Source organism: Pleurodeles waltl, chromosome 3_1, assembly GCF_031143425.1.
Source record: "Pleurodeles waltl isolate 20211129_DDA chromosome 3_1, aPleWal1.hap1.20221129, whole genome shotgun sequence".
Lineage (NCBI taxonomy): Eukaryota > Metazoa > Chordata > Amphibia > Caudata > Salamandridae > Pleurodeles > Pleurodeles waltl.
In genome coordinates, this window is record NC_090440.1 from 153,652,514 (window position 1) to 153,669,659 (window position 17,146).

The 17,146-nt window shown below is 42.9% G+C and overlaps 1 protein-coding gene across 3 annotated transcripts in view; it reads right to left on the reverse strand.

Moving 5' to 3' along the window:
* Positions 1 to 17,146, reverse strand: part of LOC138283857 (mucosa-associated lymphoid tissue lymphoma translocation protein 1-like) — a 977,541-nt gene that overhangs the window by 319,505 nt on the left and 640,890 nt on the right. For all 3 annotated transcript variants that reach the window (XM_069222019.1, XM_069222018.1, XM_069222020.1), the window contains one exon: positions 7,401 to 7,427. In XM_069222019.1, the coding sequence (XP_069078120.1) occupies positions 7,401 to 7,427 (27 nt within the window). The remainder of the gene's footprint in view (positions 1 to 7,400; positions 7,428 to 17,146) is intronic.

The window sequence follows — 17,146 nt, forward strand, 5'->3', positions numbered from 1 at the left end:
GAAATGCCATCTACAGGACCACACCAACCCGAACACCAACAACCTCCAGGAAGACCTAAACACATTTGCCTGGCCCAATCAGTGAAGTCCCCACCCATGTCGTCAGGCACCCTCTTATCTCTGCCTGTACCAACTTCTGCAACATCACAGTGGATAAGCCCACCTCCTCCCCTGGACTGACCATTCCCTCATCAGATTCAACCTTCACCTACAGAAGGCAAAAATAATAGTGAGTTGAAATGCATAGTAAGTCAATACAGGGCATTAGCAGAAGGTTCAATCAAATGCAACAAAGAGAATGACAAGAAGTCAAGGTAAAAATAATTTAAGTCCAAAGCATGGCACAAACTAACAGGAGTTCAGTCTCGACAGTCAAGACAAACCACAAAAGGCTCTCTCCCATAATGAACCATCCTTTATAGAGAAGTAAAAAAAGTTAATTAAAAATGCATAGTCAGCATAGGGTGAGAAAAGCTAAACGAATCACAATAAAGAATTGTATGTCGTGGTCTATTGCCACCATCCTAGCACTATTCCCTAAATGAATATTAATCTGCTTTACTTCTAACCTAATGTCATAGGCTGTGATAATACAGATCTAGTTACACTGAACAATGGTCTCATAAATGAATGACCTATAGTATATCAGGCAGGAATGGACTTTAATGTAGAGAAATGCTTTCTCCCGAGTTCTTTGAGAACAAGATGTCAATACAAAGTATGACATAGTGCACTTTTTGGTTTTATGTGGTGAACAGAGGAATGAACACACACATTATGGCTGCGCTGAATCTTAAACGGAAGCTAGGGCTAATTTGTGCCTAGTTTAGCTAAGCAAAGGGAAACACAGTTCTGTAAAGTGCAATGTTGTTGTTTTAGTAAAGGATTTTTTATTTTAAATGCACATTTCAATTAAAGTCAACTGTAACACCTACGACTCGCCAAACAACACTGTAATGAGCTGGAAACCTGTCGACGACAAACCAATCACAACAACAAACACCTACAGATGAGCCCTCTGATACTACCACCAGAAACTCAGATCCACTGAAGGCTCAACCCTGACTAAACAGATTGAGAAATGCTCCAACAATTCTAAATTAATCTTCTACATAATAAAGCAATTCACCTCCCCGCAGCCAGGTCCACGACAATCATTCCATCAAAAGAACTTACCCAGATATCTCACTACTTCAGCAACAAAATCAGCACAATCTACAACATCCTCACACCCCACCCTGACCTCTCTACCCTTGCAGCTCTCCAACCAAGCAAGACTAACAACGGAAACCACCCTGACTTTTAGGCCCCTTAATACCCTTCTGGAAAACTCTGTTACCATGTGTTCCATCCACTCGGGAGCCGCATCGGACCCTTGTCCACACTTCATCTTCACCAAAGGACTCAACCATATCTTCAACGCCTACACTCCAATATACTACTGCTACCTTCCCAGGTGCATGGAAACACAGTACCATCCTACTCCTATGAAAAAACGGAGTGTACCTGAAGGTACTGGCAAATTACAGAACCATCTCCTTGCTACCCTACCCAGTCTGGGAAAAACTAATTAATGAACAACTGGCTGAACACCTCAGAGACAACTATCTCCTGGACCCTTCTGAATCTTGATTCTTAAGAGCGCAGAGAACACTCTCATCATTGCCACCACAACAGCCATCTCATCATGGACAAGTATGACACCATTGTAATCCTTCTTCTGGATCTCTCTGCTGCATTCAACACTATCTACCATTCCATCCTCATCCAATGCCTCCATCAGACTGCAGAACACAGACATGCTCTCCAATGGATCAGTTTCTTCCTCACAGGTCCCACACAGTGAGTGAGCCAGGCCCGCCACCCATCCAGTGCTTCCAAACTGATCTGAGGCATCCCACAAAGCTCCTTACTAAGGCCCACTTTCTTCAGTGTCTATATCTTCCTCTCCGATGATACCTCCAATACCCAAATGAAGTTCATCAACTTCATACCTGAAGTCGCAAACTGGATGAAAACCAATTTCTTGAAACTGAATTTAGACAAGATGTAGGTTGCACTCTTCCAAAAAGACATCTCTCTGGTCCTCAGCCTTGCGGGTCCCCCGAATTAGAACCTGCACCTATATTATCAAACCAAATCAAGAACCTAGAGATCATGATCGACAATCAAATCTTGATGACCATCCAGGTTAACAGTGTCACCTCCTCCTGCTTCCATAGTCTTAAGCTCCTCAGGAAAATCTTCAGATGGCTTTCGCTCACCATCCATAGAACTATCACCCAAGCCCTGATCACCAGAAAGCTGGACTACAGAAATACACTGTACATCAACTTCACTGGGGTATCCAGAATGCAGCAGCCCACCCCGCACTCCACACACATCAAAGATATCCAGTGGCTTCCCATTTACAGACACAACCTTTTCAAGCTTGTCACAAACACATACAGAGCACTATATAACAAAGGTCCTGCATACCAGAACAACCACAACAGCTTTCACACACCCACCCAACAAAAAGGTTACTCACATTTGGTAACTCCCTTTCTTGTAGAGACTATCTAGCTAGAGATTCCCCTAATTTTGGATAGTTCCTAGGCACCAGATTGGATCCAGATATTTTTCAGCAGTATCTTTGTGCACCAGTAGGTGGCTCTGTGAGGCTCCACACTGACACCATTCTGCTCCAGAAACAACATACAGAAGATATCTAGGTGCCAGAGCCATGTGCTGATGTCAGTTGGTCTTTAGACTGTCTGTGCCCCCAGACGCAGCGCTCCAAAAGCAAATTGATGTGACCAGTATGCAGCTTCCAAGACGTGGGATCTATTAATGGATAGAGTCCAATTGCAGAAAGGGTAAGATGAGAGTGTCGGTGAGGAACCTGTGGCTAAAAAGTTTGTTACCGAAGGTAAGTAACTTCTTCTTATGATAGAGACTTCTAACCAAACATTTATCTGCTTCTGAATCGATACAAAAGTAATATTAAGTGGAGGTGGGATGTAAACAGACTCAAACAAGAAACTCCTATAGAAGTGAACAGGCAAAATGCCCTTATCATTAGATGTCTAGGACAAGGACTCCAAGTGCTAACAGTGGTGGTCTAATCATTAGTCTTTGGCATGATACATGTAAAATCTAAGGGCTCTTGGGGCCCAAGTAATCAAGTATCTCCTCTTCCTTAGAGGAAGAGCATAGAACCCTCGCAGAGTGATTGTTTGACAGATGTGGAATGGTGTCACAACTTTTGCTAGAGGGGATGGCTGAGCCTACAGAACCAGTTTGTCTGGGAATGAAGCTGGTGTACAGCGGGTTGACACAGATTTTGAAGCTCTTTCACACGCCAAGACAATGTTATGGTGAGGAACAAGGACAGCTGTAAAATGGCTCAAATGTAGTGAACATTATAAAGGTGAGGATCTAGTTAAGGTCTCACTGTGGCATGACTGAAATCTCACAGCAGGAGACTTAGACAAAGAGGGCTGATCCGGAAACTGCGTGAAAGCCGAAAGAGGCAAAAGATACCCTTTAACTGTGGCCAGGTCAAGTCCTTGTCGGACTAGAGACAAAACAAATAATAAAATGTCCAATAACTTGGCTTAAAGAGGGTTAATCTGCAGAGTATTCCACCAAGTCGAAAATATGTCCCATAAGCAGGTATGGACAGTTTTTGTAATAAGTTTCATTATGTTTACATGCAGGCTTTTATACTATTAATTAGATTATATGTCCTAGCATTTCACTGGTTTTATACATTGGTATGTCTACTAGATATTGAACTTTTGATTCTTCTGTTCAAGACTAAATTGATTACGCATTGCTATTATATTCATTATGGCACAGGTTAAGAGAGATGTTTGTAAATTTATATGACATAAACTTCCTAATGTTTTTATGTAGACTGTTATGCCATTAATTGTATAGTAGGTCTAAGAGGTATGACAAAAGTAGGTGGTAATGTAAATTAATGTGTGTCCATCTTCATCAGTAACAGGTGAAATTTATGAGCCACATACTGTCCTGGCGATTGTCCAGGGGATTTGCTGAATTGGACCAAAACATCAACAATATCTCCAAAGAGGCCTAATTTGTGGAAATAGTGAACTGATTTTCCTCTTTTAATTAACTTTGAGAAACAGCCCTAGGGCCTCTTGTTATTTTTTCCTTTCCAGTTTCTTCTGTGTTGTCATGTCTATTTTATGTAGGTGGGGTATCCTGTGCTTGAGATAATGTATATCTTAGCAGTGCTGTAATAAAAAGCCATCACAGAACACAATTTTGCCCATACTCCTGTACTGCTAGAGAGCTATATTTAGGATGAGTCAGCAGTATTGTTGATTTGTTTGCTTTTAAAAAAAACACTACATTAGAGTGTTTTTCTGATTTTTGTTGCTCAAGGGGCATTTTCCTTTTTTATGGTCTTTAGTACATCAAAACCTTGTAGTTGTAGACATTGTAAAAGTTTATTTATCTGTCCTTTCAACCTTTCTACATTTGCTGTGCCACCTGTCCTCGTTAAATTCACCTTCTGTGATGAGATTTACAAAAGGTTTGACAAGTTTCCTCCCAAGGTGTTTGTGGTGCCACAGCAGGACCTTAATTAGGTCTTAAAATTCCTTGTGTGTACGCACTTTGAGCCAATACTTAACTGCTTGCTGCTTCCCGTGACTTGAATACTGTATTCCTCATTGTGGTTTCATCAGCTTGTCCCGTGATTGAAATACAGGCACTGCCAGTGCAACCTCTTTACACTACCTTTTTGCTGGACACATTGGTGCTGATGGCTAGGGTGGATGTATTACCTAAGATCATGACTCCCCTCCACGTTGGGCAATGCATAACTCACAAATTCTTTGCTCACCTTCCTCTCTTGGAAGAGGAGGAGAGACTCCACAGTCAGATCCCAAAATGGCTTTAAGCTTCTTAATTAGATTGTAATAAGGAATACCTAGTGCATGATCAGCTTTGTGGGGTTCTCTGGAGCAATGAAAAAAAGGCTGTACAGAAGAGGGCTTTGCCAAGATGGACAGTCCGTTACATTAAAACATCTGCTAAGCACTCGCAAGAAAAAAAGCAGCCTGCAGAAGGTCTGACGACCTACTCCACCAGGCTAACCCTGCTAACAGTGCATTGGTATCTGCCAAGCGGCGAGATGACCACTGAATACACATGTTTACAAAGCACTTCTGCCTTGACAGGTCAGGCAGCAAGGACACTTTGTTATACAGTTCCTACTAAAATATTAGGACTGCATATTAGGACAACAGAACTTCAGAATGCAGGGACTGTCTCTTCCACACCATAAGAAGCTGTTGGTCCAATTCCTGGCAAGTTCAAAGTGCCTTACCCAAACCCCTAATTTTAGCAGTGTGGAATATGACTATGGCAACCTGAACACAACACTCTGATCAGCAAGGGAATCATGGAAAAAGATCTTACCCTTTTTTTGTCTTACTCATGCATGCCTAGGCGAAACACAAGAAAGATACGAAATATGTTCTCAATAGATTTATTGAAATGTTTATTGAAATAATCGTAGTTCTGCACTGAGAAAATGAGCTGCGATAATTAGGCAGATGAAACAAAGCTATCTTATCAGCATTACAGACAAGGTGAAAAGAATAAACAGTCCATCCATGACAAATGATTTTTAGAGATTCCTTCACTCTATACTGAGAGCTCTCTATAATGAGAGCATAGTGAGTGCAACTTCTGCCTTTGCCAAATCTTCACCCGATCTATAAGGACAGCCTTAACCCCCGTACCTGGAGAAATGAATCATAAATTGACCTCTGGTGCAGATGGCAATCCTCTCTGCACACTGAAAGATCAGCTTCAGTAGAGCTGCATGTCAAACACAGCCTTCATCCCAAGATGGTCACAACTGGAGTGGCCCTCTCACCCCCCCCCCCCAACAGGGTCAGTGCACTGTTAATATAATCAAGACACACCATGTTAGAGGCTCAGCTCTGATGCAATGATATGTCTAGATGTTAGAAGCTGTCTTCAAACGGGCAACACAAGCACTACAATAGCTTGTACTGTGTTCCTAGCCTTGAACAGAAAGTACAGATTACATGACGAGAAAGGCTAACTAAAACATTCAACTCATACAATATATTGTTAGAATAGTATTGTGCAAGCATAATTGTATAGAATGTCTGCTAAAAGCAATGTCAGCTAAAACGTGTAAAGTGTAAAATAGAAAACAAAGCTAAAATGAAGAACCAATGTGGGTCCAAGACGGGCTCACTACAACTTCACTCATTCAGTTCTGAAAGACTTTTTGGTCTGAACTACTCCACCAACTTACTATTCTTGGTATATATTCTAAGGTGATAAATGTGCGGTTAGAAGTATCCTTCAGAGAACAAGTTTGTCAACTTAATACTCCGCACACTGACTCCACGTCTGAAAGAGCAGAAAAGGAAAAGACAAGAAACTGATGTTTCTGAGCAAGGGCTATGATTATATGCGGCTCCACTCTATTATTTCTTGGCAGCTATCTAGCCGCGCAGCACCGTACAACACCATCTAGTAACGAGCTGGAGCACTGCTACAGAAAGTCTCTGTATTTAGTCCAGTCGTGGGGAGGATTTTAAGGTGATTCTGCAGATAGATAGAATATCCACCAGAAAGAGTGTTAACAAAGATAAGTAATTTGTTCATGATGTTATTGACCTGCTGTGGACATTAGTCATGTTGATCTAATTGCAAATTATTATTCTTTCTAATGTGCACATAGGAAAACTTTGCTCTTGTGATCATTTTTTTATAGTTGTCTTGTTTTTGCATGGGTGGGTTTGTTTCAGTATGTTTTGTGGGGCAGCAATGCTTGTTTTCCTGCCACACTTGCTAATGAGTGTAAATCCCTTCTAGAATTCCCATCCCTTCTAGAATTCCCACCAGTGTGACCCAAGATCACTATACGTTCCTCTCAGCCTCTACTCATTGCTCCTTCCATGGATTCACTCATTAATCTCATTCATCCACCCATTCACTCACTCAGCCATACATAACTCTCGCCCATTAAGCTATGCAATCAATCACTCATCCCCATTCGCTCAGTCATCAATTCATCCACCCATGCATTTAATTATCAATCCATAAACTGATCTGTGCTTAAATTGATCCGTGCTTGTATTCACCGACTCACCCATCCACACAGCTGGACATGCAAGCTCAGTGATTAAAGAACAAGATTTTGTTCTGATAAAATAAGCCGGACTTGCTGGCTTTGCTGCCCTTTTTTCTTTTAACTTTCTTTTGGTATGAATGAATGCTGTAAACTGTATTCACAAAGTCAAACCTAACAATGGCATTTCTTTAAATGTATTAATGAATTCTAAATTTACAGAAACATTTTCTGTGATTAACAAATTAGTTTTCCAGGTACTCACCATAACATGCATCAGGTACAGGAAACACTGTAACAAAATATATATATATTTAAAAAAATCTGTAAAATTCAGAATACAAAATAGACTAAACCATAATTATCCCTAAGACTTTGTATTACAATAATATGACATAAAACACATTTAATTGAATGCTGGCAGTGTTTTAGATCTGTTTGGATACAGCACACTCATTTCAAATTGTTGTATATGAACAGTGCGTAGTCTCTAATCAAATATGTAGCTCATTTTACCTTCCTCGTTAGAATGATATGCTAAGTTGACCTTGCAGGAGCTATTGTTGTATGTTTTGGGGCACAATAGCATCTGGTCTGCACTGGGCCAAGCATGTGTTTCAATGGGATGTATTCACCATCAGAATAAAACACCCCCAGGGTCATGAGGTCTTTTAAGTATAATCAATAATTTATGGAAATTGATAAAGCATCAGTTGAAATGGTGTTATGTTGGTCTGACACTTGAAATATTATCCATAACAAACACTGTTAATGTTATTACTTAGGTCGCAGATACACTTGTGTTTATTTTTGTGCTACAGAAATTGTCATTGTTTTGCCCTTTTGATAACAGCACACCAGATGCAATTTCTTTCTGGTATATGGAAAATGTCTGGAGTAATACATACTAACTATATTTTAGAAACTATCTTAAATGTCTCACGCTTAGTGAAAAATGTGTAATAACAATCTTATAGCTTGAGACACCACACCACTCACCCTGTTTATGAAACAGCCAGCACATGAGCCTTGAATCCTCTTGCAAAGTAACATTCCTGAATGGTTTGCAACTGTACCATATACAATGGCCTTGGACCCACATAATATAGTGGTCGAATTGGCCCAGCTGTCCTTTAGCTGCAGCTTGCTGCAAACGGGCCCCATCAAACTCATATGAGGATAATGTGCTGAAAATATCTTTGATTACTTCTGAATTGGGGGCTGTGATATGTCAGCAACCCATGAACATGTAAAGGAGTGTCTGAGCTACTAAACAATACCATAATCCCCCACCATATGGGAACCTCAAGCAGCAAATAAAGAGGGCCAGCATCTCCAATAAGAGAAGGAGAGAGGGCGAATAGGGCAGGGTGGAGTCGTGGAATGGGGACAAGAGTAATGTTTTGATGACTCGGCACGAATGGCACTGAAAAGGCACATACAAAGAAGAGTCAACTTCTAAAGACACCAAAGACACAGATGTCAAAAAATTGTGGCATGAACTTAACAGCCTCCAACTCTTCTAAAGTAAACTGAGGGAAGAATTCAAAGTGGGCATGTCCAAGGGCTACTCAAAACAGATCTTAACTGCAAAACTCCTGCCTTTCAAACTCACGTAGACAAGAGTAATGAACACAGAGGACAAACTAGAATGTCTATATTGGTCTGAGATATGCCTGATATCTGCTCTGACTACCCTGCATTCGCAAATGGACACCATAATACTGCTCTAGACAAGGAAATATTCGAGTGAGATGCCTAAAAGATGGGGTGGAGGACACCAACCTTGAGACATTCCTGGTCAGCATGATCTCAAGAGTGGTAGGAAAAGACAATCATGAACTTCGGTTAGGAAAAGGGCCAACAGCAACTGGAAGAACTAAGAAGGCCTACATTCTTGCTAAATTTCATAGCTACAAGTTCAATGAATTAGTTTTACAGGCCTCAAGAAGGAGAGATGCAGTTAGTTCCAGAAGTCTGATTGTTCTGTTTTCCAAGTTACCACACTCTGCATTCTTCTTAGGTGCCAGTACTTCCATTTGATTACTACAGTGCTAAGGAAAGAGCATTCCAAATACTACTCAACATAGACCTTTGGCGTCTTCTTCGATTTACATTGGCTTGGCATCTAAATTTACTTGCCAGGCCTGGAACTCCCCTTTTACTATACAGAGGTCAGTGACAAATAGCCTATTTGGTTTCTCACTATTGTGAGACCTGCTCCTCCTTTAGGCCAGCATTAGGAATTCCCTTAAAGGTACTTAAGTACTAATTTCTAACCTGTGAGGAGTAGCCTGGGCATGTTTAGTATGTTTGGAATGGTAGTACGAAATCCTGCTAATTGGTGTATGTGGATTTTTTATTACTATTGTGGAAATGCAACTTTTAAAAAGTGGGCATTTCACTGTGCTTATGACTCTTATGCTTTGCAGTTTGACTCCAATCCACGTCTAGGGTAGAGTGACAGCTGGGCTTTATACTTTCCAGACAGCCATCACAAAGGGAGGGGCGAGGGGTAACAGGATTACATCTGCATACTGAATGGTCTTCCTGGGATGGGAGAGAGGGAGGCGGGGCACACTTACATTTGTATAGGATGTGTCCTGCCCTCACACAAAGAGCTTGTTTACCCCCTACTGATGTCTGGAGCCAGGGGTAGGATTTAAAGGGGGTGTTGTGCACTTCTAAAGTTCTTTTGAAGTGCCCATTAAATCAAAGACATTTTAAGTAAAAGTAGTCGGGTTGTACCCCATGGTGGTAGACCCTGCTGGCTCTACAGACTGCACACTGCCAGAAGGAACGTTTATGCTGCCAGGAGGAACTGCCACTGGACTGACTTGCTTGTTGTGCTGGCCTGTGGCCTGCTAGGCTACAAGAAGGATTGCCACTCTGCCCAAGGACCCTGATGTGCAGGCCTGCTGCTAGTCTCCTGCATCTTTGTGCTCCCCAGTTGTTCTCCAGGGGATGGGTGGTGTGTCCTCTTCCCTGGTTTGCTGTGAGCGCTGTGCCAAGGGAGAAGTGTATGGTGAACACTTCAGTATTCTGGTACCTTGCCCTAGTCAAGGAGGAGTAGCGTGAGGTGAGAGCATCTCTCGATCTGCAGGGAGAGCATGATGGGCACTGTTCCTGTGGCTGATTGTCCCTTTTGTCACAGGTAAGGAGTGCCAGGTTGTTACGTTGATTCCCCGTCCAGGAGGGCCAAATAGGAGGAGTAGGACGGTGACTGCCAGCAGTGCCCGGAGAAGCACAGATTATATGTTCACTACCTAATGCCCCCAGGGCACAAGCAGGCATCCACTTTGGAAGGTGAGGCACCAAGCGATGCTCCTCTCAGCTGTTATTCACCACCACAATCCGAGCCGCAGTGCGAGCGTGAGCCCAGAAACCTGCTCCATCGCGATGCGGGCATGAGTGAGGGCCACGGACACATTTTGGCGGATGCACTGTCAAGATGACCCGTGCAGCCACCACTTTACGGTCTTGTATGTGGGGACCCAGTGAGGTCTCCCCGCTACCCCTTACAGTGTGTGCTTTCCCTCCCAACCCCTAGTTTAGAGACATACATTGGGGTCGTTGGAACGGAGAACTGTAGGGCAGAACCTCAAAGGAGGGCCCCCAATGAGAGCCAATCCGAAGAAACTGGGATTACAGTATTTTGTATAGTAGTCATACATCTGCTTCTGTGCCCTACAGGGTGGGCAGGAATTCATGTAATTCTGCTAAAAAGAGGAAAGGTGTCTCTCGAGTTATGGTCATACTGTTACTGATGTGCTCATTGTGTTCAGTATTGGTGATCCAGGGGTTTTACTCATTACATGCTGCATTATATGCTCTCACTTTTCATGCTGATATGTCACTGATGCCTTGCACTGTCAGGATAGTGAGGAAATATATGAGGTGACTGTATAATGTGCACAGTAATGGGGTTTTGATGACGTGCAACATAAAAATATTTCTTTTATTGCACTCAGTGTGATGTTTGACAATTGCCTAGTTGACAAGGTAATGACTGATTTATGAGGTTTTGGTCTATGGTTTATGAAAAATACATTTAATATTTTTACATACTATGGTAAGTAGTCTCTTTTGTGGTGTATTTATTGGGTCACTGGAAGTGTATGTGTGTTGTGCAAAAGCTTTACACATTACCTCTGGGGATAAGCCTGACTGTTCTGTGCCAGCTACCATGGGTTGAGCACAGGTTATCTTTGGTGTGTAAGTTACTTGCCCTGACTAGAGTAGTGGGTTCTGCCTGGCTTTGGTAGATGCCCTAGCCAACCAGAGACCACATTTCTAACAGTGGTCCTTCAAGATAAATGTACTTGTGCATCACATAACTTAAAAAGAATGAGATGTAGAGAACAAGACTTTCCTGAAGAGGAGCACATAAAAACTGAACAAGAATAGGAAACAACTTTCAATACAGGCCTTTTAAAGAAATTCCTACCGATAAGGGGTAAACTGAATGATACTGCTACTAACTAAAGGAGAGCTGACACTGCTGAGTCTAAAGAAAATGACATACGATCAAAGTAACATGGCAAGGACTTCCCTAGTGAGGCAATTAAGACAGAAATTATCAAGTGGATCTATAGAGAACGCACACTTCTATTGGAACAAACCACAACTTCTAAACAGGGGATATTAGAAGCCTTGCCAGAACAGTACACTGCACTGAACACAGCAGACCCCCTACTAGAAGAGGAACACACATACCCCCTGCCCAAAAAGATGCCAATTATAGAACTCTAATCCTAACCGCCGTCATGTGCATTAAAATACTACAAGCAACTAGTCCAGGTAGCTACAAAGAACATTTTTGCAAAGTCTTTGCTTTCACTTGAAAAGTCTTTGCTTTCACTTTATCACCACAAACCTCTTAATGAGTAGAATGCCCAGGATAGAGGAGACTAATGTCTCTTTCATATTAAAACCAGACAAAAGATCTCAAGTCATATGCCTTGTATAGTCTAAGAGCATTACTTAAGGTCAATGCTAAACTATACACCAATAGATTAGCTAATAGACTAAAACATCTTCTTGCTGACAATCAAACCTGACTAGTTCAAGTTTAGCACAGGTAGGCAAGCGCATGATAACATTTGCTGCATAATCCGACCTAGCCGGAAAAAAAAACAAGAGGAAATCATTACCTACTACTATCTTGATTTCATTAGATGGTGAAAAGGTGTTCGGCTGAGTGCACTGGCAGTTTGAGACCCTAAACGAATCTGGATTTTGGCCTATGTTAAGGTCTATGGTGATGGTAGGGTATTATGCTCCCACCTTAATAGACTCACTAATTATCAAGAACGCTCCGGCTGGGCACAGGCACAAGTCAAGGATACCTCTTCTCCATTGTTCTTAATTCTCAGTATCAAACTCTTTGCAACACAAATTAGAATACATGATTACATTAAGCCCAAACGCTTTGAGCAAGTTACACATTAAACCACATGATTTGCAGACTTTGTCCTGCTAACACTGACCATGCCACGCACATCCAGATTACAAGTATAATTGTAGTTAACTGCTTACGCAGGGGTGCAGAATTTAAAATACACTTCACAAAATTTAAAATATTGAACTTGGAATTGAACCTGGCTGAGCCACTAGCTTTGTGGTCTCAGTTATTTTTTAAATGGACTAGCCATTTAATTAAATACGAGGGAGTTACCTCAACCCCACTACACCTTTGCAGTGCAACATACCTAACAATTCTAACCTCCATGTGCAATAGTTAGCAGAGATAGTTGCCACTCTTCCTCTCTTGGATGGGCAGAATAAATACAGTAAAGATAAATATACAGCCCAGAAGTCTATATCCTTTCTAGGCGTTCTTGATCCTAGTTACAAAATGTTTTTTACTAAGCTTATAAAGAGGACGTTCAACATCGCTTGGAAATCAGACCAGACTGGCGTACTAACTACTATGTCAGCCTAATACAGAGTGATGACTAGCATTTCTGAATTTCAAGACATATTATAGAGCAATGGAACAGCAAGTTCTACCTGCCTGGTCACTCAGGAAACAGATATTTTGGACACATAACGATAGGGCAGTTGCGAGCAGAACCCTATGGAACAGACTGCCTGATTTAGATATTGGCTGGCGAGTTACTCGGTCACAACAGTGACCGATATCCCGCCTGCCAAAATCTAAATCCCATAGAATCAAATGGAATTTAGATTTCTGCGAACTGGATATTTGTCACCCTTGTGACAGAGTAATTTGTACCCCAGTATCTAAATCAGGCCCTTACTTTGGAAACCAAAACAAGAAATGACACTGACTGTCTATATTAGCACTCCTACCAACTTGACACTGACAGTCTGGGATAACCTTGCAAGATACTATGGTTACAACATCCATGTGAAGATGGGAGGTGACCAGTGTAGGATACTGTGGCAAGATATTACAAATGACTTTAGTAACATACTAGGCAGAGAGGTCTTCACAAGGTTGCGTTTGATTGGCATTTATGTGCAGCCAAACTAACACATTTTATCTACCAAGTCACAGTCTTATGCTTGAGGGGAGGCAGCATCTTAATGGACTTTGAACACATATGGTGGGACTGCCCACAGATCAATCTATTTTAGGTAGAAATCCCAGTGGCTACGAAGACAGTACTGGGATACTCCATACTCCCTGATAGATAGCTCCACTGTCATTTGGAATCCTTGCTCTCTGACCTTAAAATACAAGACTAAAGTTGATGCCTGATAATGTAGAACTGCTTGGGAGCTGCAGAAACCATCTTGCTTTATGCTGGAAAATCCCATCACTCCGTAGCATCAAGATTATGGAATGTATTGATAACAGCAGAGCGATATCTGGCTGATGAAAAGGATTTGACAAAATATGGGGCCCAGAATGAACGTATCTATAGCAGGGTAGTCCTTCTATTGAGTTCCCTATAGCAGGGGAAGCTGAGGCAGAGAGGCATCACCCGCTGCTTTTAAGCAGAAGGGGAAGGAAAAATAAACCTTTGTTATTATTATTTTATTTATACTGGGAGCCGGGTTAGGGCAGGTCTGGGCTGGCTGGGTGACTGCAGGAGGGGGAGTTTAATGTGCACAATAAGTTTGCATGCATGTTTGGTTGGCTGTGTTCGGCCAGCCAAACAGACATGTCACTTTGTATTTCTCCACCTGGCTATTTTTCACAGCCTGGTGAAGAAAGTGCACCAGTCTTCACTCCCTCTGTGAGCGCCAAAGCAGGACGCTAACACCAAGCACAACGCTGCTGACAGCAGTGCCATGATTGGTCGGGAGCCTGTGTGCAGTGCAGCCGGGAAGTCTGTTTCCACAACTTTGTGGATCTGGCTTTTGAGTGATACTTCAAAATGTTATAGAAACAAAGGACTTCATCATGAGTTCGGAGGTTGCCGCCAACTGGCCTCCTCCCTGCCGGACCCATTATGAGTTTACCACTAGGCCAGTGGGCGCAAACCTCGGTTTCTGCCTGCCAGTCAAGCGGGAAACAGGCTACAGCACTGTCTCCTGCTCGTAATCAAGATGGCGCCAGTGATGTAGCCAGCAGGGTGCACCAGCACCCACGCAATGTTCACTGTCTGCAGTGCAGACAGTGAACATTGGGACGGTGCTGGGCGGGGGGGTCCTGCACTGCCCATGCCAAGAAAAGGTTGGCGGAGAACGAGGGTGCAATCCGCAGGGCAGCGATGCATGCAGCATTGCCCTGGCGGATTAGGATCTCTGCCACGCCAGAATCCAAGATTGTGGCAGAGCTGGCGGTTGGACCGCCGCATATATAGCAGTCCAGACCACCACTGCAAGTGTGGCAGTCATAAGACCGCCACATCAGTAATGAGGCCCAAAATGTTTACGACGATGACACTGCTAAGACACTGGTGGAGATTTTAAGTTTACCAAACATATACCAGACTCATTCAAATCTGCACTGTTAGAAATTGGGTTGTTTGTTTACTGGGGTGAAAACCCTAGTCAAACAGCAACCACAATCCTAGTCAGGTTATTATACAAACCCTAAATTAACTTTTGCTCATTCTCTGACAGCTTGGAACAGAGCAGTCAGGCTAAATCCTGGTTATGGAGCGTTGCATTGGTTCCAAACCAACCTTCGAGGAGATGCATCGATTTTCCCCATGCAGTTGAGGAGATGCGTTTATGTTGCCCTCGCAGCCATAGAAAAGCGTTGGTGCCAAGATGCAGCGGAGTTCAGGTGTGGTTCCGGCTGCATCAACATCGAGACAATGCGCTGAGTTAAAAGAGCACAGACTGCGATGTGGAATTTCGGCGGCATCATCAACAGGGATATGGGGATCTTTGCGCTGAAGAGAGCGCTGCAGTGTTGGTTCAGAAGGAGATGCACCTGTTCTGTTCCATGCAATAGCGGCGATGTAATGGATCTGCCCACGCAATGGAAGAGATGAAAATTACTCAGTTACCTGTAACTGTAGTTCTCCGGTATTGGTATATTTCATAGATTCACATGCTTTTATTATTCCCTGTCTTAGTGGGAGCCCCACTAAATTTCTTCTCCAGTATTGGATCTTTCATGGATTCACATGCTTGAATCAGAACAGTTAGCAGTAATTAACAACAATGGCATGATAATATATATATTGGATGGTGGGAGAGAGTATTAGAGGCTCATCCTATTGGAACAGATGTCGCAACACTGCTTGTCCCTTAGCATACAACAGAGGCTATAAAACCTATTGTTCATTGCCATTGGGGCCTATTCTAATGATGTAGCTTGCTTTACTATTGCACCGTGGGACTCCCACTTCAACAACGGGGTATGATTCAAGCATGAGAATATATTAAAGATCCAATACTGGGGAAGCACTGATTATACCCAGCAGCAGAGGATGTGTCGGTTCCGCTGGAGCACGCACCTTAGGTCCACTTCCAAGGGTCCAGGACTAGGGTGGTTACACTTGGCAGGAAAGACTCATGGATGGCAGAGTCCAAGTGCAGGAGTAGGGTGGTTGGAAGTCTGTTATGACCCTGAGATTCCAGATCCGGAGGCCAGTCTACCAGCTCTTGTAGTCATTATGGGTTCAAGTGAGGCAGGGTCAGTCTTTCTCACCCAGCAGTCCAGCAGAGTTGCAGTTCTTCAGCAACACAGCAGTCGTTCTTCCTGGCAGAGAATTCACTGATCCAGAAGTGTACTGAGTTGGTTGTGGCAGAGGTCCAGTATTTATAACCGGCTGTGCCTTTGAAGTAGGGGATACTTCAAAGACAGGCTTTTGGAGTGCATAGAGGTCCTGCCATTGCTCCAGACCCACTACATGGAGCTATGCAGCCCTTTTTGAAGGGACAGGACAGACCCTATTTATATGTAGGTGAGGCTGTGCACAGCTCCTCCCTCTCATCCTTCCAAGATGGCTTATCAAGTCACACCTATGCTCCAATTATGTATGGCTGCCTAGGGGAAAGACAAAGCATAGCTGTCACCCACCCCCGTACAGGTGATTTGGGACATGCAGCAGGCACCAAATGGCTAAGGTCAGAAAATGACAACTTTCTAAAAGTGACATTTGCAGAAATGCAATTTAAAATCAGACTCAATATATTGTGGTTTCAGCTTGTGACTAGAGACACCAAACTTGAAAAGTTTATCTCTTCCAGATTGTGAACTACACTTGTAAGATTTAATAAGACAATACAAATGTTCCCCTGTGGGAGAGACAGGCCTTGCTGTGATGAAAAAACACTTTGGGAGTTTTTCACTAACAGGACATGTAAAACTTAAAAGTACATGTCCTGCCTTTTAAATACATTTCGCTCTGCCCTCTGAGTTGTCCAGGGCCTACATTAGGGGTGCCTTAAATGTATAAAAAGGGAAGGCTCGGGCCTTGCAAAATGGTTATTTTGCCAGGTTGACACAGCAGTGTAAAACTGCAGACACAGGCTCTGCAGTGGTAGGCCTGAGACATGGGTAGAGGCCTACTTAAGTGGGTGGCACAATTAGTGCTGCAGGCCCACAAGTAGCACTTTATTTAAAGGCCCCAAGGCACA